The sequence below is a fragment of the Anabrus simplex genome, chromosome 10 (genome assembly GCF_040414725.1).
Source record: "Anabrus simplex isolate iqAnaSimp1 chromosome 10, ASM4041472v1, whole genome shotgun sequence".
Classification (NCBI taxonomy): domain Eukaryota; kingdom Metazoa; phylum Arthropoda; class Insecta; order Orthoptera; family Tettigoniidae; genus Anabrus; species Anabrus simplex.
Window position 1 is genome coordinate 23,814,101 of NC_090274.1, and position 26,302 is coordinate 23,840,402.

Sequence of the window (26,302 nt, forward strand, 5' to 3'; positions counted from 1 at the left end):
GCTCCCAATCGCCAAGCTGGCGAAACACAAACAAAACAAAAATTCCTGGGTGAGTCACGTAATTTGCTGCCTCCGTGTCGGAGCAAGTAGTCCGCTGTTACCATCTAGCAAGCGATCAGCAAAGCACGTAGCCTGCTGTCAACCATGTAGTAGATAATTATTAAATAGAGTTTATTGTAGTTTTAGCACAATAACAACAGCAGATAAATGTTACGGTATTTATATTATTTAATCATATTTCTTAGGGTAGGCATTGCCACAAATGACTCCAAGTAGTTTCACCACTGATTGAGTTGGCCACTGCCAGAGAACTGCAACAAGACCTCAGGTGTCACAGTATCTGATCAGACTGTAAGGAACAGGCTACACAAAAGGAACTTACGATGCAGACAGCCTGTCTGAGTGCCTCGCTTAGTGCGGCAACATTAAGCAGCTTGCCTTTTGTTCACCCGTAACCTTGTCAATTTGTGATGTCTGAAGCCATTTCTTTTCAGTTTCAGTTATTTTCTTCAGTCTCCAGAAACTAATTTTGAATAAATGAATGAATGTATAAAATATCTGAAAAAGAAAACATATTGTAATCGAATTATACCAGAAAAAGACCAGAAAATCATAGGGAAAAGTAGATGCCTGTGGTTTATTCAACTTGGAGTTAATGCCCATCCAGTTCAAGAAAGAAACAAAGAAGATGCCATAATCAAATTGAGGTCTCCATTCCCAAGACTCCAAGACCCCAAAGATTCCTTTCCTTCTGTTTTTGTTTTTCAGGTATAATTCTATTACCATATGTTTTCTCGTTCAGGTGGTTCACAAATGTATTTATTCAAAATTAGTTTTGGCAAACTGAAGGACCTAACAGGTATAAAATAAAATTAAAAAGCCACATCACTTGGCAACTTCACCATTGGAGAACTGTGCTGTTCACAGACTCAGAGTGGTGATACCAGTATAGTTGGTCCCTTATTTGACATTATAAATTTTCCAGATCACTCATTCCTGGTTGCCAGCATTTCGCCCCACTGTGCTAACTTGGGCTCATCAGTTGGTAAATAGTACACCCACCAAGACGCATGGTTAGTGCATACCATGGAGGACAGGAAACTAAAAAATTCTTTGTATAAAGTTGACTAGAGTGGTCCAATGAAGGCCATAAAATGTAAATAAATAAATGGACCAACTATATTGGTGTTATAAATTTACTCATTCGGGACAAATATTTCAGGTTCCCTATAGGAATCAACATCTATATCATCTCAAAGTGGTGGCCATGTAGGTGTATGGAGAGGCCCTGGTGAGTTTTACTTGCCCAGTGTTGCACAACAAGCGGCCAAGTTTCCATAAGGTTCTGTGATGCTGTGGGGTGGCAATAGCGTCGACAGCCATATAGACCTTTTCGTTGTCCATGCCTGCCTTACCATCAGGGAGTACATCAACCAGATCTTGTTTTACTATGTGCTGGTTGTTGGCCCTGAATTCTTTCTCATGCATACATTAGCAGGACGCAGGGTGCGAAATTGCGGGACAGAAAGGGAGGATTCCCCCCCCACCCCACGGACAATTTTATCTCAAAGGTTCCTCTCCACTAAAATTGCATGGTGAGGGGATTCTTTCATTATGAAATAATGAGGAAAGTGTAGAACACATATATTACTGAAATTTATGGTTTTTGCTGTGCATATTTTCATAAAAACATCAACCATAATACGCATAATATAGAAATAATGGAATGAGTCCCAGACTTTGAGCAATAAAGCAATGTAGTGGTGGCAACTCCACACCTGCAACCTACTGTTCATGTTTCACTCTTGCAAATCCATCTGAAACCCAGGCAAAAATATAAACTACTTGAAGCCCTCCTCCTTTTTCATGGCTCTAAGTAGCTCTAGCTTATACTATGCCTGTATTTCTTGGAGAGGATGTGTTTCTGATAGGTAGCCAATAGGACAATATTCACTTAAGGAGTGTACAACAGAATAACTTTCCAATCATTCTTTTTATAACAACAGAATTCAAACAAAAAAGATCTGGGGAAGGGGATAAATTAATTACTGGGAAATTATATACTACCTCCCCTACCGGGTACTGCCAGAAATAAACAATAGTACTCGTAGTTAGACCCTATGATCTTTCTCCCCCCCTCCTCCACCATTTCTTTCAGATTTCACACTCTGGCAGGATGCATGTAGCGGGTGACACCAAATATGTCTTAAGAAGGTTTTACATTCATGTGATGGAATGGCCAGCGGTGAGTCCCAACCTGAATGTCATTGGGCATGTGTAGGGGTATGCTTAACAGATGTATTCATGGTCATCCTTTTGTGCTACAGACACTCCAGGAACTCTCACAGGCTCTCGTTGAAGAATGGGAACAGATATCGCAGAGTGACCTCCGTAGACTTGTATGGAGTAATGGAGTATACCACATGGGTGTCAGGGTGTGATAAATGATTACAGAGGGCATACACGATATTAAAGCTCTCAAACTTGGAACAAAAACAAACTGGATGACTGGATGAACACCTATTCTCACTTTGTTTTACACACTCTTTGGACATTTAAGTCTGTTTTATAAAAATGATGAATGAGAATCAAATTATGTTTTGCTGTGTAATTTATCTGGTAGCAACCAGATGAGTCAGATGGCAATTGTCAATTATTGTTCTACTCAGTATGGCATATGTTCAAAATCATATTCTGCTACTTCTTTTGGACAGTATGGAGGTCAACACTGACCCAACCTGATCCATAAAAGCAAAGGGCTGGAGAAAAGATGAAATCCTGGCTATACTTATATTCTCCATGAAGAAATTTAATGGATTTTTTAAAACTTCACTCCGTTTCCAAAAGCATGACAAATAGAACAACATTTAAGTCTTAACAAGTTTAATGGATTTCCTACAGCCAACCAATAGTTGTGTTAAATATGGTTGCACCCACACCTGTTACAACTAAATTCATCCAAGATTGAAGCTATGTACATTTTAAACATAGATTTTCATTGCATTTATTGATTGTATTTTATCTCAAGGTTTTTATGTATCACTGTTTTTGTATATGTCTTTCCTCTGTGTGTTATTTTAGCTGATGATGACCTCCAGGCTAGGTCAAAACATTCCCTATGTAGCTTTTTAGACAGACCATTTATCAAATGGCAAACTTGTATTGAACAGGTGGACTTTATACAATTAAATTCTTTTAGAATTTCATCTTAATTATCTCCTGTAAATCGTATTCTAATGACACTGAGAGTTACTGTGTCACGGAGGTCGAATCTCTGTCACAGATTCCATGTCGAGCATAATATTCTCTGCCCATAGCCATGTTTCTCTCCTGTCCTGCCTTTTATGACAAGGTGTATCAAGCTACACTTGTCTTTTCCAAATATGTGACCAAAGTAGACTCCTGTCTTGCATTTGCATGTGTTCCCTTTCATATTCCTGTCTTTATATTACTTTACTTTTCCCTGGATTTTAAAATAGCGAGTAAGCCTCCGTGGCTCAGGCGCCCATGATTCAAATCCCAGTCACTCCATGTGAGATTTGTGCTGGACAAAGCAGAGGTGAGACAGGTTTTTCTCCAGGTACTCTCTCTGGTTTTCCCTGACTCCTTTCATTCCACCAACACTCTCCAATATCATCTCATTCATTCAGTCATTAGTCATTGCCCCAAAGGAGTGCAGAGGCTTCGGCAGCTGGCAAAATTCCTTTCCTCACAGCTAGATGGGGGCTTCATTCATTCCATTCATGACTCAGTCGAATGACTGGAAACAGGCTATGGATTTTCATTTTAAGACAGTGAGCTGAATATTTTTTATGTCAAATATGAATTCAATCCTATATTGTCATTCAAATCAAAATTAACTTAAATAAACCTTTCCATGGAATAAAATAATTCTCTTGGAGGAAGAATCTCATTTTTGTAATATTTCAGATATGAACTGGCTGGCCATAACTTTGGTAATGATTGGCAAGTTGGCCATCACTGCCTCGTATGGGACTGTGTACGTGTTCACCGTAGAGCAATTCCCAACTGTGATCCGCAATGTTGCCCTCGGAGCAAGCTCAACATGTGCTCGTGTGGGCGGCATCATAGCTCCCTACATGAATCTCCTGGTGAGTAACCTAATATTCTGAGAGGTCGGTCTAGGGCTTTTTACAGGCATGTTCATAATTGGTTGAATAAAATATAAAATTTGGTTGTCATTATCAGTCTAGAGGTATTTGGAAATTGTAAGAATGGTAATCATTGACTATCTGCAACAAGCAGGCAGAATGAGCTCTGATTTAAATCACATATCTATGTATTTTTGCTGTGATCCTCTAATTTACTTTGATAACACCCTTGTGTAACACAACAAACAACCCTGTAATACTTGATAGAACATTGTCATTCAATGAACATCTGCAAAAGACTGCTGCCAAACTCAGATCCACTGGAACCTATGGTATTCCAGCACTACTACTACTCCCCACTGTTCAGCCATTGGTTTACTGTACTCTGTTGCTGATTAATGTGTCTTACTTGGGATAAACAGTCTTCAGATTAAGAGAATAAATGCTCAGTTCAACACCATCATATGCATTATTTCAGGAAAAGTCAGGTCAGTTCTATCACAATGGCTAATAATACTATTCCTCCACCACATTTATAGAGATGCAACAATCTGATGAAGGAATACTTAAAGACTGTAAATAACCACATATATCTCATTCATGCAGGAATCAATTAACCCACACATTGATAAGTAGAGCCCAGATGTTTATCAATGTCATATTTTTTAAAAATATTCTTTCCATGGAAAATACAACTTAAACATGATTTTATCTACGGTAACTAAAATGATGGAATTTTTACAGGTCAAAGTCATATTTGGGCTTTTTTAATGTTTCTTATCATTTTCTGGTAATTTTTCATATTATGGTCATATTTCCCCATGTCCCCTGGGGACACTACTGTCAGTCTTTTTATTCCATTTTCGCATACCTGCTTGCAGTCGTCTCAAAGACGGATTTTTCATGTCTTCTAATTGTTGTCTGTAATTTCTTACAATTATCTTTCTTAGAAATATATGTTTAAGTGAATTAGGAGGGTAAGCTGTATAGAAAGAGACAGAAAGATGAGCCTCAACTGAACTCTAATGATTTGACGTATTTCAAATATGCTCCAATAACATTATGCGAAGTTGAGTGGTCTTTTCCCCATCACAAGTCGATGTTGCTTGAAAATAGATTGTTCCTACTCGAAAACTTTAAAATGTATGTAATTTGCTGTTGTAATTCTTTGTGACCGCCCATCAAAATGTGACATTTATTTCATTTTGTGCAGAGTCGAGAGTTACCTCTGGATTGAGTAATTAAATAAATTCAAAATATAATAATAAAATTGATATTATTCGAAGTAAGAGTCTAGTCATCACGTTTGTAGATTTTAAAAACGCATACGACAGTATTCGTCATAAATCATTATTAAAAGGCCTTAAAGAATTTGGCTTACACCAAAATCTTGTTAACCTCATTAGTATGACTTTTAAAAATACGAAGGCAAAAGTTAAATTTAGAGGTGAATTATCAGAATCATTCACTATAAGAACTGGACTTCGACAAGGAGACGGACTTTCACCATTGTTATTTAATTGTGCATTGGAGAAGGTTATGCATGAATGGAACAAGAAATGCCAACCAACTATCAAGATCGGTAGAAATATTAAACTCAACTGCCTAGCTTTTGCGGACGATTTAGCATTACTTGCAAATACAATAGAAGAGGCTAAATTTCAAATTGAACAACTAGAAATTATAGCAAAAAAAATGGGATTACAAATTTCATTTGAAAAAACAGAAATGATGCCAACTTTTAAAGTTGATTTACCAGTTATTCAACTGAACAGTAATAAAGAGATTAAAATTGTTCAGAAATTCAAATATCTTGGGGAAATAATAACATGGAACACAAATGAAAAAGAAGCAATAGAACACAGAACAACTAAATTTAAATAAGCACAAAGACTTACCTGGCCAACCTATTAAAAAAAAATCTCTTTCGATAAATGCTAAGCTGAAACACTATAATTCCATAGTTAAACCAGAGGCAACGTACGCTAGTGAAACTTTATTCAAATTAAATGTAAAATCTACAACAGACAAATTACAGAAAACTGATAGAAGAATTCTTAGAACAATTATTAATAAAAAACACCAAGTTGATGGACAGTGGAGATTGTTGCCTAACAGTTCAACAGAAACAATATACTATATCGGACACACAAAGGCTTCCAGGTCGGAGAGGATGAGATAGTTCTGGAAGAAGAAAAAAAAGAAATTAACTCAAATGTATTGATTTAAGTGCTCTAATGTGGGCGTAAAATATGTAAATAAATAAAATTAATATTATTACTTATTTTCTATTATTATTATTATTATTATTATTATTATTGAATGTGGCAGATTTTAAAAGTCTATTTTCAATATAATGTTAATTTAAACAATGGCAAGATTTTGAAGATTTTGAAAATGTTACCAAAAAATTTAATTCATATTTATTGTCATATTTTAATTTTTTTTTTAGATCCTAGATGCTTGCATATTTTTAACATTTTTAGGTTGTGAACTCCGGGCCCTATTGATAAGGTTCGCACAAGATATCCAGCTATTTGAATGTAGCTAGTAGCTACCAACTTTGATCTCCACAGTGGTCACATGAATGGAGATGCTTTGTGCAACCAGAGAGAGATTTGAAATGCCATCTATCAAAGATAGATGAATGCTAGATGGCTTTGATCATCATAGGAAGATTTGAACCAAATTAAATCAGATTCAAACAAATCATGGGATACGTCAAGATCTCGAGTACAAATGGAAAAGAAGACCTTCACCATGTTGTGGCTGCAGTGCTGAGAAACAAGCGATGAAGCTTATAACTCAAGACTGCCTTCTGAATTCCTACAAGGGTGGAAAAAAAAGATCTTTACCTGGGGACACGACCGTCAATTGTAAAGATATTATGTTTTTTTTATTTCTAAGGATATGCCTATAGTTACCAACTCACAAACATTGATACGAGAAGGGTTGAGCAGCAATGCTCAAAGAGATTGAACATTTTTGTCTTCTTTCCTTCCTTTGTAGATTTTTTTGTGTAAATGTCACTTTTCCGTAATAATTTCCACTTTGACCATAATGCCGTAATCGCGAGGTGAGTAAATGAATGAGCTAAGATATCCAAGTTGTAATGTTTTAGGCTGGAGTATGGAACCCTCTTCCCCAACTGATCTTTGGTCTTGTCACTCTAGTGGCAGGTCTTCTAGCTTTGCTGCTTCCAGAGACACTCAACAGAACTCTACCTGACACCATTGCTGAAGGCGAAAGGTTTGGAAGGTAAATAAACTATATTATGTTGGGTTTCACTTGAAATTCAACAATAGACAACATCTCAAGCACTGCACCACATGGAAATAAATGTACTGTATACCCACTTCCTGGTACAAATAGTGTTCTGTTGATTAGCGCCCTTGTTATCCTACAAATAATAATGGCAACCTTTATATTTTGGGAAGTAGAAATCTCTCTGAAAAGAGTAATAAATGCCTACAAAACCTGCACATTTCAGGTTGCGTCAGCTTAATAAATTCCAAAAATGGTCTTTTTGATTCCAAGAAAATAAGATAATCACTGAAAGATCAGGAATTCCAAAAATGGTGTCAGCTTCCTCAAAAGGAAAAAGGTGTTTTCTTATTTAAAGAAAATCTTTCAGCGAACAGTTGGAAAATATACCATGATGGCCTGTCTTGCAGTGACTGGCCTGATCCTCTAAAGATGACCGCTAGTCGCAGATGTTCAAGCTGTGCCAGGCATGTCCCAGGACAATAACCGTTGTCGGCATTGCCAGAACAAGATAGAAACCCTTTCTCACGTCCTGGGATACTGTCCCTACGGCAAAACCCTGTGACTTACTAGACATACAAAGCTCCGTCACTCAGTCATTATGAGATGCTGGTTACACAGAACACGAAGAGGTCTATGGATTGCCGGGGAACGGCAGTACCCATATGATTGATGTGATAGCCTTCAAAAATAACAACAATGGATAAATTATTGATCCTACTGTTCAGTTTGAATCGCACACTAATCAGCCCAGTGAAGTACACAACGAAAAGAAAAGCGTCTATGAACCAACTATCCCCTTCTACCGATGTGAATATGGACTAGATAACATCGAGGTTATAGGCCTCATGATCGGTGCAAGAGGAACAATTCCTAAGTTTTCGAAGAATTCCGCTCAAGATTCAATCTATCAGAGTCGTTAACAAAAAATGTGGTCCTCAAAGCCTTGAAAGGTTCATTATCCATACTGAGAAATCATTTATGTAGTCATAAATGTATTTAGTATATTTTGTCCTCACGGGAAACCTGCTTATGGGGGAAATGTTTATTCTCTCTGAATAAATGTATATAATGTACAATATGTCCCTGAGTGAAAAGCACAACCAGAAGGAAAGATCACATTATCATAGAGGTTTCTTGGCTAGTTAATACACAGAGCTCTATCTACAGTTCCAAATGATGTCACTACATATTGCGCTAAACACAGCTTGTCACTTTCCTAACAATGGAAATTTCACCTCTTCAAAGAACAAGAGCATTGATTTAAAACAGGAACTCGATCTTCTACTGAATAGCCCTCTTCTTAAAATTGAACAGAAATTCCTAGTTACTAGTCACTTCATCTGGCCCATACTTATCTACCCATTACAGAATGCCAGCTGATAAAGATTCCACAGACATTCCTCCAGAATGTCGATGAATTAATCAGAAGCAATTTTAAGGAAATTCTCCATCTTCCTGCTGATTCACCAGACTGCATATTGTACTCTCCTAGGATAGTAAAAGGACTAGGTACTTGTAGAGCTGAATGGGAGGCAGCGTTACAACATCTAAACATATACTGCATTCTCAACAAGTCAGGAAATGAATACATTGTGAAAACCCATGATCTCGATGCTGAGCAGAGGAATTGCATTACCAAACTTTGCCTTACTAATGAAACAGAGGAACATATCAAAAACAGCAAGGAATTAAAAGGGCTGGTAAGAAAGCAAGAGTGCAACAAATGGTGTGAACTGAGTGTTCAGGGGAAAGGGGCTATACTTTATCAAGTAAATATGCCAACAAACCATTGGATTGAGACTCTGAATGGTTTGTCAAGATTTGAGTTGATGGAAGCCCTCAAACTACAATATGATGGTGTTCCAGTACGTGCCCTCCCAGGACGAAACCAAATGGAACCCGCTTCAGATTCTGCAGCAAGATCGAAACCCTTCTCCAAGAGAATACCAGACATCACAGAATCTGACAAAGATCACGACTAGTCATTCCAGCAAGGCCTGGAAGTGTATAAGGAAGTTCCATGTATTGCCACTGGAGGCAGCGGCAGAGAGATTGACATAATTGCTATCATAAGAGAGGTACAGTAACTTAATCGCTATCAGCCAAAGAAAAGATTGCTCTGGGATCTTGGATCCAACCATCAGATTTGAAGTGAACTCCAGTCAGCCTGAAGAAGTAGACCAGGAAAAGAGAGCCATCTATGAGCCAACAATAGAATATTTCAAACACTCCTATAGAATTTCTAATCGGGGTCAGAGAAACGATGACTAAATTTTGTGTGAAACATCTGCAAAATCTGGGGGTTTCTAATAGCATCCTCCTAGATGTATCAATATTAGCGATCAAGGGATCACTTCAAATAATCTGCAATCACCTTTACAACCCATTTTAACATTATTGTTAACGCCTTGAAAGGAATACATCTTATCATATTCATTTTTTACGTAGTATTCCTCGTCCGGACACTCATTCCTGCCATGTGGCTGACAAAAGTTTCTGGGGAGAACACTGCAATGTCAAACTTAGCTAGAAGCCCTGTGATCACAAACCCAAGCTCTTAATTTGAACAGAGGATACAGTAGATGTATTCTACCTCCACCACCCACAGTGCATACACTGTCTGGTTGAGTGTATCTTCTGTGTATGTTCATACAAAAATGCTCTTCCTTAACTGAGGGCCAGAAGAGATGTGGTGATGACATTCCTTGATTTAGAAAAGGCTTATGATGGTGTACCAAGAGCAAAGGTATGGGAAGCAATGTAACAGAAAGTATGTGGAATACAAATTAGAGAATATGTGCAAGGAGTGGACAAAAATTGTTGAAGCAGTGTCCAGACACATGTTGAGAGAACGGAGTGGTTTTGGAATGAAATTGATCCATGATAAGGAAGTGTCCTGTCACCACTCATATTCATAATGGTTATGGACAAAACTGTAAAGGACACAAAGGTAAAATATGGGGACAGGGTACGCTGAAGGTAACAAACACTGTTTGCAGATGATATTGTCCTATGGGGAGCAAACAGAGAGAAAGTACAAGGGCAACTCAGCATATTGAGTGAAATTATTGAAAATTATGGAATGAAAATCAGTGTTGACTAAAAGAGAGAGAGAGAGAGAGAGAGAGAGAGAGAGAAGGGAAGGGAATTATGAAAATAAAGGTAAAAACCTTGAAATTGTGGAGAGCTTCAAGTATTCGGTAAGTGAACCAATGCAGGATCCAGGGCTCGATATGGATATAATAAGATGTTCTACTGCCCAATACTGACATATGCAGAGGAGATCTGGACAGTGACAAAAAGACCAGAGAATAAAATACAGGCCAGTGAAGTGAAAGTTTCAAGAACAACAGAGTAAGAAATCAGAAAGGAAACTGGGGAGGAAAAGCTTCCCAACATAATGATATGTTGATTACTTGTTAATATGGGTCAATATTAAATATCACATATGAGAAGGGGCATGACTTTTTTGCATTAACTTATGTTTGACTTTGCAAAAATGAAACAATTTTTTGCATTATTTTTCAAAATAGGGCGAAACCCATCACTTAAATTTCGCATTAATTATTTCCTAAAATTGTTCATAAAAAGTTTAATTTGTGAGAGTTGCGAGTTATTTACGTGAAAGATAGATAAATACAGAGAAACAATATTGATAATAAAATATAGCCCTAATCAAGATTATTTAAATCTAAGAATTTCATTTTTGTCCGTATTGAACTGAGATTGGAAGATAGGAAAACTTAAAAGGGTCCACCTTTTCAGTTTTCCTATCTTCTAATCAAGATTATGTAACAAAATATCCTTTTACGGTATATGGCCATACCATTAAGGTAAGTTAAGGCTGTATTCTGCCCGAAGGCAAGTTTGAACCTCCGCAGAGGTGTGCCTGAGCTGGAGTTTACGTGCGGTAGGGTGGCTAGTTCCTTTCTGCTCCTACATTACCTTACCCCCCACCAACAGCGCGTGGCAACCCATCTAAATCTTGACCACGCCCAGTGTTGCTTAACTTAGGTATCACGGGATCTGGTGTTTCAACACGGCTACAGCCATTATACCATTAAGGTATTTTATAGAATACTAGCTGATGTACCCGTGCTTTGCTACGGGACCCTCAGAAAGACTATCTTTGTGGTTTTCCTAACCGATGTCAACTTATTCCATTACAAAAATGTCGGTAGGAATGTAGCGATTAAAAGCAATGTTATCATATAAAATACACGATCAAATAAAAAACCGCACATATTCTCACTTTTAACGAACAGTACTATGGTGCCGATCTAATAGTCCAAAGTTCCAGAGCTGAAATGACCAGACCGCAGACAGCCGTGAACACTCCTCTGCCATTACTCCATTAAATATGCACACTGCTCATTCCAATCAGTGCCTCAGAGTAGGGATCGAATAGCTCCAATGCTATGACAAACCAGTTTGTTACATACCAGTAGTATCAGAAAATGTATGAACCAAAAGGATGGCATGCTAAAGAAGAAACTGATCTAACTCCCCAGCTACTTGCCGCCAATATTCAGGCAGGCTGTTATACTCAGTACGACCGGGCGAGTTGGCCGTGCGGTTAGGTGCGCAAGGTTGTGAGCTTGCATCCGGGAGGTAGTGGGTGCGAACCCCACTGTCGACAACCCTGTAGATGGTTTTCCATGGTCTCCAATTTTCACACCAGGCAAATGCTAGGGATGTACCTAATTAAGGCCAGGGCCACTTCCTTTCCACTCTTAGCCCTATCCCATCGTCGCCACAAGACCTATCTGTGTTGGTGAAACATAAAGCAATTTAAAAGAATACTCTGTATACAGCAGTAATTCCATCTATTAGAGATGAGTGGCAACAGACACACAAAGCACATCACAACAAACAATGGTCAACGTAATGTTATTGTTGATCAATGTTAAGAGCTTTCTGTATTGTAGGCCTTCACATTTAGTTTTCTTTCGACTCTGTGATATTAGGACATCTTACAATATTATTTATAGCATAGAATGGAGTTCCTTATTCCCTGACTTTACATACTGATTTTCATTAAATTCTGTTTACCCATTTTCTTGCGACTCGGCGCTGATATGGACTCAACAACAAAAATTCAAATTCATGAATATCTCTGTTATCATAGCTGGTACGGTAAAAATGTGTAAGACATAAATAATCAGAAATTTAATACTATATAACTTCAATTATGTTGTATTTGTTGATAGGACCACTAATAATACAAATATTTGAGGATTAAATTTTAGGCCTTCTCCTAAACTACCATTTCACTCATCGTGAATAAAATTATTTATGGCCTAGATTGTAGCAACTTATTCCCCGACTTTGCATACTGATTTTCATTATGATAGGACCACTAACAACAAATAATTGAGAATTATCTTTTAGGCCTTCCCTTAAACTACCATTTCTCTCAGCGTGAATAAGATTATTTATAGCTTAGATTGTAGCAGATTATTCCCGGACTTTACATACTGATTTTTATTAAATTCTCTTCAGCCATTTTCTGGTGATGCATGAACATACACACAGACAGACAGACAGACAGACAGACAGACAGACAGACAGACAGACAGACAGACAGACAGAAATTATGGAAAATTAAAATGTACATTTCCTTGTTACTATGAACATGACTGATACAGAAATACAACTCTTTTTTAAATTCTGAGCAATGTACAGAAAAAACTCTTATTTTATGTATATAGATTAATACGAAGGGGAGAGACAGCTGGCTCATAGTCAGCAATGAAGGAGTATTGGAAGAGGAAAAAGAAGAAAGCAACAACTTTACTAAAGAGTAGATAAGATCCCCGTGGTCCTCAGTAGGCCTAAACGACAAAGAAGAAGAAGAAGAAGAAGAAGAAGAAGAAGAAGAAGAAGAAGAAGAAGAATATGAAGAGATACTTCTGTCAAAATCGGAAATCCTTATTCTGTCTTCTGATTCCCTTCACACACATGATATTGGAATACAATTTCAATTTTTTTTTCATGAATTTTGTTGCATTTTCACACTTATCGCAAAATAAATACATTTTGCTTCAAACTGTCCTTGTCACTTTAATTCGCTATAATTTGTGAAAACAAAATCTCCAATTTCTTAAACAGAATCAGATGATTCGTTAAGATATTTCAAAATTGCTTCAAAATATTTATTGTTGCATTTATCGTTAATGTGAAAATATTATGCCTCTACATATGAGAATAGAGAGGATTTGGACATGTTAAGAGGATGGAAGATGAAAGGATGCTGAAGTGTAGGATGGCAGACCCACATAGAAGGAGGCGGGGCGGGGGGCAAGAACGAGACCCAGGTGGCTGAAAATTATCAAGAACATTATAATTAGAAGAAACTTGGATTAGAACACAATTAGGGAAGAACAATGGTGATCACGTAGAGGAAGATGGAAAGATGACATTAAACATCCCAACCTGGCAGGAGATAACCGAGGGAAATGGATGATGATGATGATGTCCATATCTCTAGCGTGTTCATTCTTTCACGCATGACTCACAGCATCCCTTGCGCACAAATACACGTTGCCACATTCACTGTGTTGTTGCTTTGTAGTGCGCAATGAAACTTGTTAAGACGATCGAGCAGACCACCACATGTGAGATGAGGTCAGTTATCCGGTTTCTGGCAGCAAGTAATGTACCACCAGCAGAGATTCATAGCCATATCTGTGAAGTGCATGGCTCCAATGCTATGAGTGATAGAAAAGTCTGTAAATGGGTAAGGTTATTCATGGAAGGTTGGGAGAAGGTTCATGGCAACCCACATTCTGGTCGGTCATCTCTGATCTGCAACAATATTGTGCATGAGGTTGTGAGATTGACACCACCCTTCATGCAAATAGACAGTTCACAATATCCTTTCCATCCTTCACTTTCTACATGGTTCAAGTTCAGTTTTCTACAAACCTGTGTCATAAAACTTGGTCTAAAGAAATTGTGCAATCAGTAGGTTCCAAAGATGCTGACGAGGAACACAGAATGGAAGATGTGCCAGTGCTTTGACATTTTTGACCCGGTACTGTTAAGGAATGTGATGCATTATTGGACCACATTGTCATGGGGACAAAACATGGCTGTCGCACGTGACCACTGAATCCAAGCAGCAATCAACAGAGTGGCAACATACATCATCTCTGATGAAAGTGAAATGCAAGAAGACTTTCTCAACTCGCAAGATTATGGCAACAATGTTTTGGGAAAGATGAGGTATTCTGCTACAGTAATAGACTTCATGCCACCAGAACAACAATCAATGCACCTGCATATTGTGCGACTTTGATGAAACTTTGCCACGCCTTCTGTCTCCCTTCTGTTGTTTCTTCATGACAATGCAAAATTTCACTCTGCAGCTTGGAACACAAGCTCACCCTGAATCATTTGGCTGGCAGCAATTTGATCACCTGCACAATAGCCCTGACCTTGCGCCTAGTGAGTACCATCAATTCCTTCATATGAAAAACATTTCTGACCAGCACACACTTCTACACTGACAAGGAAGTGAAAACAATAGTTCAGTTTTGATCACAGATGTTTACAAAAAATCACCTCATGATATGACAAATGTTTAGACAAATATGATGACTATGTGAAAATGTAGCTGAATGTGTGAAGAATTGGATAACATATACTGTAAATTGCCCCAAAATATTCAGTAGCCTTTTTTTTTCTTTTGCAGAACAGTCCTTACTTAAAAAATAGAACTTGTACTATCTTTCCTGTCTTTGATGTACAGGGGGATCTATTTGGGATGTCATTAAAAAAAAGCATTCTGGAATACACTGTGGATCTTCTTTTTTTTCCATTCAAATGGGCCTACTTTGCACCACGCTCGTTCAACTGTTGGGCTTTGATCTTTGCCCAGTATTCTCGCATTTTCTGCAGGTCTAACTCCTTCCTTTGATCTGTCCAGAGGGTGCCTTTCTTGCGGGGTGTTTCCTGAAATCCATGGACTTCTTTCAAGGCATGTCATACAGACTGTCTTGAAGATCTGATATTCCTAGTTCTTCAATGTCCTTCTCAGTTTCTGTCAGCCAAGTCGTACGAATCTTCTTGTTCTGCCAGAAAATGAACAGGCGATTGGTCAGTCTTTTGGGAGGCAGTCGTACTATATGGCCATGGAAAGCTACTCTCCTTTTCCTAGCAGAGTCAGAGAGCCTCTCTATCTGTTTGTAGAGCTTGGAATTGTGCCGTCTACAGAATCTTCCTTTCCCGGACCTAAGATCTTCCTGAGAATTTTCCTCTCTCTAACTTCCAGTTTCTCCATCAGACCTCTTCGGTTCAATGAAGTACACTCCATGGTATACAGAGCTTCTGGTTGTATGACTGACATGTAGTGCTTCAATTCCAGGTTGCGTGACAGGCATTTCTTGTTATAAATTAAGGGTTATAAATTTCATGTTGTTGGTCCGTATTGAACTGAGAATAACATATGAGTAACAACACAGTAAAGGTTTCCACCTAATTCAATACAAAATATATTCACAATATTTTAAAATTACATGGAACTAGTTGTGACCCATCTAGGGGTCATCGTCAGCCACATCAAAGCAAAGATCACTCTTGACGAAATCCTAAGAACATGTTAATTTTAACAGTAAGATTATTATGGAATAACAAGTGAATGTGGTAAATGAAAAGAGATGTTAGTATGGGACAGGTGAGTAATAGCTAATAAATATACAAGGAATATACCATACAAGGAATATACCTCATTGATAATAATGCTCTTTCTAATAAGATGGGTTCAGTCCATTTGCCAAGATACTTAAATTTCTTAGTCCTCTTGATTTTTCCTCATTCTAGTAGTATCTCCCTGCTAGCTTCTTTGAAGTTGGCGAAGAACTCTGTTTTCTCCAATGACACTTGAAGACCCAATAATGCAATGGGGCTGCATGCAAGAGTTAGGAAATTGAGTTGGTGAGGTTTCCCGCCATGTTAGTATCGTTCATGCTGTCCATCAATTTCTCAAACGGTGGTTACTTAACTCCAATGTGCTCATTGTGTCTTGAGAACGTAACACGTGTTTGACTGTTTAGACTCCATTGTGTCATTGTGTACCCCTCATGTCATAACCTGACAAAGTGGAAGGACACGTTTCTGCAGAATGGTCTCATCGTGCCTCACACAGGCAGATGAGTGTGTAACAGAAACAGACTGCCCAGAACACAAGAGTCCACGCAAGATGTTATGTAGGTGGATCAAAAGGTTAGTTGCATTAACGCGCCGCAGCAGCGTGGTGTGTGTCGCAAACGTGGGCACAGAGGAGAAAGAGACAGACACTGCCCACACGTCTGTTAAGCAGGTCGCTGTGGTGTTTCGTCTAGTATTGTGTGAATAGCGGCCAAATGCAATGGCACGTCAACTGGACGTTCACTCCAAATATGAGGTGCGTGCGACAATCCGATTCCTATGGGCCAAAAGGAAGAATTCCACGGACATTCATCGTGAAATTAGTGCTGTGTATGGGGAGCGGGCCATTTCCTGGCAAGGTATCGTAAAGTGGTGTCAGCAATTCGAAGCCGGACATACGGATATCACGGACAACCATCGCGAAGGCAGGCCTGCAACGTCCAGGGCCCGTGCAAAGGTCAACAGTGTGAATGCGATCATTAGACAGAACCGGCGCATTAAACTGAGAGAAATTGCGACGCAGCTGAACATGTCGTATGGCAGTGTGTTCGCCATTGTTCACGAGGACGTTGGATATCGTAAGCTGTGTCGAAGGGTCCCACGTCTTCTCACCGATGAGCACAAGGGACAACATTTCCAATCCTCCCTGGCATTTTTGCAACACTATGCCGCAGACGGCAACGGGTTTCTACGGCAAATCGTCACAGGCGATGAAACGTGGGTCCACCACTTCACCCCCGAAATGAAGAGAACATCAATGGAATGGGTGCACCCCTCATCACCACAACGAAAGAAGGCAAAGGTTCAACCTTCAGCCGGTAAGGTTATGGTGACAATGTTCTTTGGCATGGAGGGTTTGCTGCACGTGGAATTCATGCCGAAAGGAACGACGATCAACGCGGCGTCGTATTGTCAAATTTTGCACTGGTTGTGTAAAGCGATTAAAGAGAAGAGCAGATGTGATTTTGTTGCGCGATAACGCAACACTTCACAAGGCCCACCAAACGAGAGAACTGCTGCAGCGTTTCAAGTGAGAGGTCTGGCAACATCCACCCTACAGTCCCGACCTAGCGCCATGTGACTTTCATCTGTTCAGTAAGCTCAAAACGGAGCTCGGTGGTCAACGTTTCCAGACCGATGAGGAGGTGAAGGCCGCTGTCTCCGAGTGGTTGCAGAACACTGGAGGAAATTTCTATGCATCCAGCATCGACAAGTTGGTTGTGCGTTCGCAGAAATGTTTGGAGTCTCTTGGAAACTATGTGGAAAAGTGATGTTATAGTGTATGTCGTTATAGTCATGTTGCTGTTGTATATGTGGTGTAATAAATGGCCATAACTGGCAAGTGCAACTTATTTTTTGATCTGCCCTCGTACATCCCTTACACCACATGTCAGAAGATAATCCATCTGAATCTCAAAATGTTTCCCCACCACCAGCAATGTTTGCATGCAGTAAATCACAGAGATTACAAGGCCAGGTATGCATTTTGCAATCTGATGTGTGGCCGTGGTGAATCCATCCTTTGGTGCCGAAATTCACCAGACCAGACACATTTTTCTTGAGAGTTACGTCAGGTCACACGTATATGGCCAAAAGCCAATGGATCTGCAATGAAGAATCTTGGAGGCGTTTGCACATATCGTGCCAAAAGAATGTTAGAGTCATGTGGCGTGACCTGTCTGGTAGCTATGAAGTTTGCTAAGTCTGCCATGGTGGTGAACACATAGAGGACTAGATTGTCTTACACAACTCATGTGTCCATAGTACATAAATGTACCAAGTTATAAAGTAAATACATTAGTTTATGTTTTACTTATTTTTCTTCACAATGATCTTTAAAATAAACTTTTCTGCATGGCAAGACAACTAGCTATTTGCATGTTAATATATCAAACATACGATTATAAGCTTTAACATCAAGCTATTTCTTCATCTTCACATCAAGATTTTAAAGACATTTAAAACCTAATGCTTTATACTCGAGTGTTATATAGCTCCACACGAACTTTTGTCTTGAAAAAATCTTTATCTTCTATGTTACTTGTTATTCATCTGTGCATTGCTTTTATCTTGTACCTTTTGAACAATCGGCTGATGATGACCCAGATCTGGGGTTGAAACCGATACCATTTGTGATCGACTTGTGATGTAACCTCGCATTACTAAGTGTTATTGTCTTGAATGCGTGGAACCATAATATATTATTAATTTAATTATAATAGAGTTTGCAAACACAAAGGCACTTTCACCCACCTCTACCAAAGGAGGCCAGGAATAAATTATTACCTACGGACTTTGAAGTGCAAGTATACTACATCTGGTACATTTTATTTAATTACTCATACATAACAATATTTAGCTTCTATAAAAGTCATTTCTTTAATTAAGTGGCTCAGAAATTAGAAAATACATGAGTGATAGCACACTGACACAGTGGACAGCACAGAAGAATTGCAGCATGAGACATTGGTACATTCACCATTCCCCACCAAACTCAGCTGGGCACGTTGGACTGTGGCTCTACCTGTAGAACTTCCTACCAACTAAACTAATGACCTCAGGCTCGTGTACAAATTACCACCATATGCAGCATGGCTAACACATCCCCTTATTACAAAAAACATATTTTTCATATTTTGGCACTTTAGTCCACAATTATTATCATTATTATAATGCTACCAATAGCATGCATTTTATTTTCACTCAATATTTTGAAGTATTTAATAATCTGAATTCTTCAGTATAATGACTTTATTGTTTTGATGTCCACAGCAAACCTGACAGTCAGGAGATTAACCTTACTGAAGAGCCTGACAAGGTATGACGGAGGCAGATATTACCAGCACAAGGAACTCTGCTAGCACTGCGAGTGAAGAGCTGCTGCAGCATCTTATGTTGTTTGGTGCATTATCATTAAGTTAAAGTGCCTTTGCTATCTCAGAGAGTTGGAAAACTCATAGAAAACCGTCCATATATTTTAGGTGAACATTCAATGCCAGGAATTTGCTGCGAACACAATAACAAAAAAATAATATACAACTGACAATCTCTTAACATATCTAGAATGTAAATACAGTAAAACCTGCCAGAAAGAGAGTGTGTCCGTTAGAAATATATCTGTAAGATGGGTGCAGTAGGGATATTTTTTCTTTGAGCTGGCACATCAGGGGTGAAAACAAGCCAAACAAAGTAGGGTTGAAGAAATACCATTTTGAGAGAGGTGGTGATTATTGTTGTAAGTTTCACCAAGAGAAAAGTCCTCTCAGTTTGAATTATTATGTTGATGGGGTCATAGGACCTCATGGGGAACAATGTAAGTAGCTAGGTGAATGATCTTCACTGGAGTAATCATATTAACGAGATAGTTAAGAAAGATGACGGATCTCTTCACATGGTTATGAGAGTATTTAGAGGTTGTTGTAAGGATGTAAAGGAGATGGCGTATAAGTATCTGGTAAGACCACAGTTAGAGTGTGGCTCTAGTGTACGGGACCCTCATCAGGACTAGTTGATACGAGAACTGGAAAAAATTCAAAGGCAAACAGCACGATTTGTTCTGGGTGATTTCCGATAAAGGAGTAGTGTTACTGAAATGTTGCAAACTTTGGGCTGGGAAGACTTGGGAGTAAGGAGACGAGATGCTCGACTAAGTGGCATGTTACATGTTATTATTACATGTTATAAATCTTATTTTTGGTCCATATTGAAAATTTACAGTTCAACAACAATAAAGGTGTTTGAATTAATCCACCTATTCAATACTTTTATTTTCACTTATAGTGGTTACATAAATAGACTATAAGTTAAATGGGACATGTTTCACCCTCAATTAAGGGCATCTTCAGCCTAAAAACAATCATCAAAAGTACAACTAATATTAAAAGTGAAAGCTAAAAGTTTAGCCAGTTATTAAAATTCAGGACATAAAAATGTGAAAAATGATACAATATATAAAGATGCTAATGGAAACACTGTCAATGATTAAACTATAATCTTGACGGAGACTAAAACTTCTTCCATTAAAATTCCAATTAAAACAGTTCATTTAAAATATTAGTGGAATACCAAAGTGGTAATAATATAAAGCCAACGACATGAGGGCGTGAACACAAGCATAAACATGATTGTCATAAATACAATATGTCCAAGGCCGCTGATGAAATTTGTGAGCATAAAGTGTGACAGAAGCATCAGTTGAAAAATTGTAAGTGGCCCTTAGCACCAGTAGGTAATACTATTGGCTGAAACCTTGCCAGGAAATGTCAGTAGATACTGAAATAATGTTTTATGTTAGTTGAAAGATGTTATTTTTTATCTACTGTTGTGTTGGTTGCTGTCCTTCTGTTGGCTCTGAGTCTCATGTGTAACTGTGCTGCAGAGGCGGCATGTTTCAAGCTGTCAGTGGAGAGTTGGCATGGAATGACATAAGTTGACGAATAAACTTGAGTGGAGCTTTTAAAAGTAGGGAAGATCATAATATGAAAATAAAGTTGGAATTCAAGAGAACAAATTGGGGCAAATATTCATTTATAGGACAAGGAGCAAGGGATTGGAATAAATTGTCAAGGGAAATGTTCGATAAATTTCCAAGTTCATTGAAAATATTTAAGAGAAAGCTAGGTAAACAATTGGTAGGGGATCTGCCAACTGGGCGACCACCCTAAATGTGACTGACCGACCGACCGACTAACTGACTCCACTAATCAGAGGGAAAATGGAAAAGTTCCGAACTTAAAAGGGTGAAGGTCTCTGCCAAAGGAAGGGAAGGTCTATGAAGTGTGTCAAAATGAAAGACTCTCTAGGCTTAGCCAAACTAATACTATCAGGTCAGAAGAGAACAGGAGTTGACCAAGGGAGGTGAGATAGGAGAGATGAAAGTGAGGAGCCTGACTCAAATAAGTGGTCATTTTGTGAGAACTTGCTAAGAAATGATTTGAAAAAACAATTCTTTAATAAAAATGTCCAGCTCTTTGGCTGATCAGTGTAGCAGTCTTCAGTTCAGATGGTCTCAGATTCGATACGCAGTCAGGCCAGGCATTTCACCCATATCTTGCTAATTCTTCTGACTTGGGGACTAGGCTTTTGTGTTCATCTTAACACATGCAAGACTATTAAGGTGGTGGTGCTGGTGATTGTTGTAAGAGGAAATAAAACTAGGCAACCATCCTGTATTATAACATTGATCAGAAAGAAATGGAAGAGCTGACACTTTGAAAAAATGAAGGTATCGGCCAAAGGAAGATAAGGGCCATAAAGTGTGGGAAAATGAAAGACTACCTAAGCCTCGCTCCCTAATACTATCAGGGTCCGAAAAGAACAAGAGTTGACCAGGGGAGATTGGAGAGAATAGATGAAAGTAAGGAGCCTGGCATAAGTAAGCGGAAGGTTCTTTCTTTTACTTCGCACCAACACTGATAGATCTAATGGCAATGATGAGGCAGGAAAGGACTAGGAGTGGGAAGGAAGCAGCCGTGACCGTATGAAAGGGGGAAACCACTGGAAAACATCTTCAGGGCTGCCGTTAGTGGGGTTTGAACCCACTATCTCCCGAATACTGGATATTGGCCACACTTAAGCGACTACAGCTATCGAGCTTGGTTAAGTGGAAGCAAAACCAGGACTCATCTAAGGGCCCCATGGTCGCCAATCCACGCTTCCAATTTGAGAGCCCTGGGGGCCTCTTTTAGTGACCTCTTATGACAGGTCAAGGATACTTTGGGTGTTATCCTAACACCTCCACCCACAGGGGGAACTCTGCCCTGGAACCTTATAGTCTATTTGTCAAGACGATGGATTCTTCCCGCCTAGTACTTGAATATTTCCCCTTTAACAGAACAGTCAATTGGGGGGGGGGGATTGAGGAATTCCTGGCATCCCTAGTGGACAGCGACAGGGAGGATGAAAATAAATGGCTACAGGAAGCTATACTTTCACTTGCCAGCATTAGATGTTTTAAAATAAGATACTACTGTCTGAGGTTCCGCACCCAGGATAATCTTCTCCACCTATGTCCACGTTTCCCTTCTATCATGGTTGTATCAGGCTGTACTTGTCATTTCAGAAGATATGACAGAATTAGGCTGCTTTCCTGCATTTTATGAGGGTTTGAGATTTCACATGACTTCCCAATATGATGGAGTACCACCTCGATGGTGAGGAGGTCTACATTACGATAACCCACATTTCAAACGCATTCAGGCAGTTCGTTGACAAAGCCTTTAGTGTCATAAGTGATAAATTTCATTATGGTCCATATTGACAGTTGATCAAAGGGTAGAGAAAGGTCCATCTATTCAATACCATTAGATTAATATGATATTATTGATACTACGTTCGACCTTGCTACATTAGGTCATCTTCAGCCATGATCAAAATTGAAAATACATGCATGTACAGGGTCTTTCACTCAAAGTGGTGCCAGCCACTTGGCCAGCACAGCGGGCGGATGGACGAGCTGAAGGTCAGACGAGCACATGGCAACTCGCTGAGCTTGGGGCCGGGAGAGTGCCTGTATGAATTGCATGTAAATATCAAGCACACATAATAACGCATAATCAAAGTAAGATAATTTCTCACATTGCCACAGAAGATGTTGAAAATATCCTCCACCTGCATCTATACATTTCTGGCTTCATCTAAGGAAATCTTCATTCATATGCATTAGTTCATCTACCGAGATAGCCTCAATTTCTCTCGCGATATTTTGTTTGAGTTCATCTGGAGTGTGAAACTGGGACTGTTGGCGGCAGTAACTGCAGACAGGATAATAGGGCCTATAGTTTTTGAGACCACAATCACTGGGCAGAGATATAAGAATGACATTCTCGTACCACTTTTTAACAACTGACGGACAATGAATGCCAGTCTGGATATTTCCAGTAAGACTCAGCTACCGTGCATACGGCTAACGAGTCATTAAGTTTAATTGAGCAAATTTTTAACAACAGAGTAATTAGTAAACTATTGTGGCCCACAAGATCCCCAGATCTTACGGTCTGCGATTTTTATTTACGGGAAAATTTGAAAAAAAAAAAAAAAAAAGTTTATGCAACAAACCATCACACGTAGATGAACTCAAACAAAATATCATGAGAGAAATTGAGGCTATCTCGGTAGATGAACTCTAATGCGTATGAATGAAAATTTCCTTAGATGAAGCCAGAAATGTGTAGGTAGAGGTGGAGGAGACAAGGTGAGAAATTATTTTACTTTGATTATGCACTATTATGTGTACTTGTTATTAACATGCGATTCATACAGGTGCTCTCCCAGCCCCAAGCTCAGCGAGTTGCCATGTGTTCGTCTGACCTTAAGCTTGCCCATCCACCCGCTGTGCTGCACCGGCCAGCCGGTCGGTCCCACTTTGAGTGAACGACCCTGTTTATAACTACCAATAAAATATTACAAATTGGTATATCTTAAGTGAAGTCTTAATATAAAACAGTGAAGAAATGTCAGACTGCACGTTTAAAATTGGAATTAAAATAACACATTGAAACTGTTGTGATTGGTGTTGTTGGACTATGCCAATGTCCTTCTAATAAACGAGTATTCTTTAGTCTTGAACTGATCTTGGAGCTGATATTCGGCACAGACACCAGTGCACATAAATTACGAGGAACGTGGGGACATTCACTTCACACTGAATTAAAACAAAGATCATTACATCTGATGGAAAGGTCATTTATTCGAGTTGTGAACGTCCCCTTCAAACTGTTACTTGTATATTCTATTCAATAAGGCATAATTTGTAGATCGAATGGGTCCACAAGAGACAAACGATGAATATCAGCTCCAAGATCAATTCAAGACTCAAGAATACTTGTTTGTCAGGACAACATTGGCATAGTCCAACAACACCATTCACAACAGTTTTAATGTGTTATTTTCATTCCAGTTTTAAATGTGTAATCTGATATTTCATCACTGTTTTAGATTAAGACTTTACTTAAGACATACCAATCTATAATATTTTATTGGTGGATATATATATATGCATGTATTTCCAATTTTGATCATGGCTGAAGGTGACCTAATGTAGCAAGGTCGAAACTAGTACCAATAATGTAAGGTAAAATATTAATCTAATGATATTGAATAGGTGGACTTTTCTCTACCCTTCGATAGAGAAAGCCTTTAGTGCTCATACTTCAACACCATAAAGTAGCACCGGTACCACACCTCACTTCACAACATGCCAATGAGTTTCAAATTAGAGGTCAAGTTTGAACATAGGATGTTTTAACTTTGGAGGCACTTTTCTTGCAGTGTCAATTTTGGTTTAAGTTCTACATTCAAATTCCACTCTTATGTTAGACAGCATCCTAACCAAACCAAACCAAACCCCATGGCACTGCAGCCCTTGAAGAGCCTTGGCCTACCAAGCGACCGCTGCTTAGCCCGAAGGCCTGCAGATTACAACGTGTCGTATGGTCAGCACGACGAATCCTCTCGGCCGCTATTCTTCGCTTTCTAGACCGAGGCCGCTATCTCACCATCGGAGAGCTCCTCAATTCTAATCACGTAGGCTGAGTGGACCTCAAACCAGCCCTCAGGTCCAGGTAAAAATCCCTGTCCTGGCCGGGAATTGAACCTGGGGCATCCGGGTAAGAGGCAGGCATGCTACCCCTACACCATGGGGCCGGCACAGACAGCATCCTAGATACTTGAAATATAACACCCTCTCAATGCTGTTTCCATTTGGGGTGATAACAGCATTGTTTATTTTCTATTTACTGATTACAACAAACTTTTATTTTCTGGATGTGGTTTTAATGTAAGGTTATTATTTTTGTGTAAGAAACCACTGTATTCCAAAACATATTTTCCTCTTTCCTTCCCTTCCCTTTCCTTTCCCTGTATTAGGCAGGTTTTACTGTATTGTCTATATATAAAAATAAGAAACGTCAACAAAGACTGAGAGCTTTCACTGCTGCACCCTGAGTTTGTCTCAAGATCGTGTAGGATAAGACCATTTCCATGCCAGCATGTCTTCTTTAGTATAGAAAAGTGCAATTCATCTGTAGCTGATCCAGCACTTGGCTAGATTTAGAATAAGTAGATTTATTTAGATACGTATAGCTACAAAATGTACTTCTAAACGGAAATAAATATTAACACTACCTTTCTATGATTACTATTCCAATTACATACCCTCTTAGAACCTAGTAGACATTTAAGACACATTGGGACTGAATTTTCAAACTTCCATATTTAAATATTTATTTCCAGAAGTTTATACCAAGTTACCTCCAATTAATAGGCCCTACGATATCTGGAATATAAGTCTACTTAGAATATTCTTTTGTGCAAGTGCCTGCATGGGTGCATATGACAACTCCATCCTACAGTCACGGATAACCACCAACCATGGGGCGAGCCTCCTATCTCTCCCGTCATGGATTTCCAGCAACTGAGGAGATTTCGCTGTCACCTCGTGCCCTTATCTCAGCAGGTTTCCCAAGTCATATAACTCGTATATTAGCTAAGAGCACCCATGCATGCACAACAGCCTACTACCCCAGCTATGGATTACTGTGAGCTGTGGGTGCAAACCTGTCTCAGTGACTGAGTAATTGTGCATATAGATTTTATCACTTACCACTACCATCACCTCCTTCCTTGCATTACTATAACTGCTCCTTTCTTGTAACTTTCGCATACACGTATTTCTAACTACAGCTAAGTACTTGGTTACATTGCTAGGGTTATTCCATTCATTCTTTGTCCAGCTTATAATTTTATGATCTTTTCTTTCTGACTTAATACTAATA

The 26,302-nt window shown here is 39.0% G+C and overlaps 1 protein-coding gene across 2 annotated transcripts in view; it reads left to right on the top strand.

Moving 5' to 3' along the window:
- LOC136882355 (organic cation transporter protein) overlaps positions 1-25,657 on the top strand; it is a 113,764-nt gene extending 88,107 nt beyond the window's left edge. The window contains exons 9-11 of one of the 2 annotated variants that reach the window (XM_067154959.2): positions 3,931-4,112; positions 7,234-7,370; positions 19,302-25,657. In XM_067154959.2, the coding sequence (XP_067011060.2) occupies positions 3,931-4,112; positions 7,234-7,370; positions 19,302-19,353 (371 nt within the window). In that variant the 3' untranslated portion in view covers positions 19,354-25,657. The remainder of the gene's footprint in view (positions 1-3,930; positions 4,113-7,233; positions 7,371-19,301) is intronic. The other variant, XM_068229502.1, reaches the window with a different exon arrangement.
- Positions 25,658-26,302: the final 645 nt, after the last annotated feature.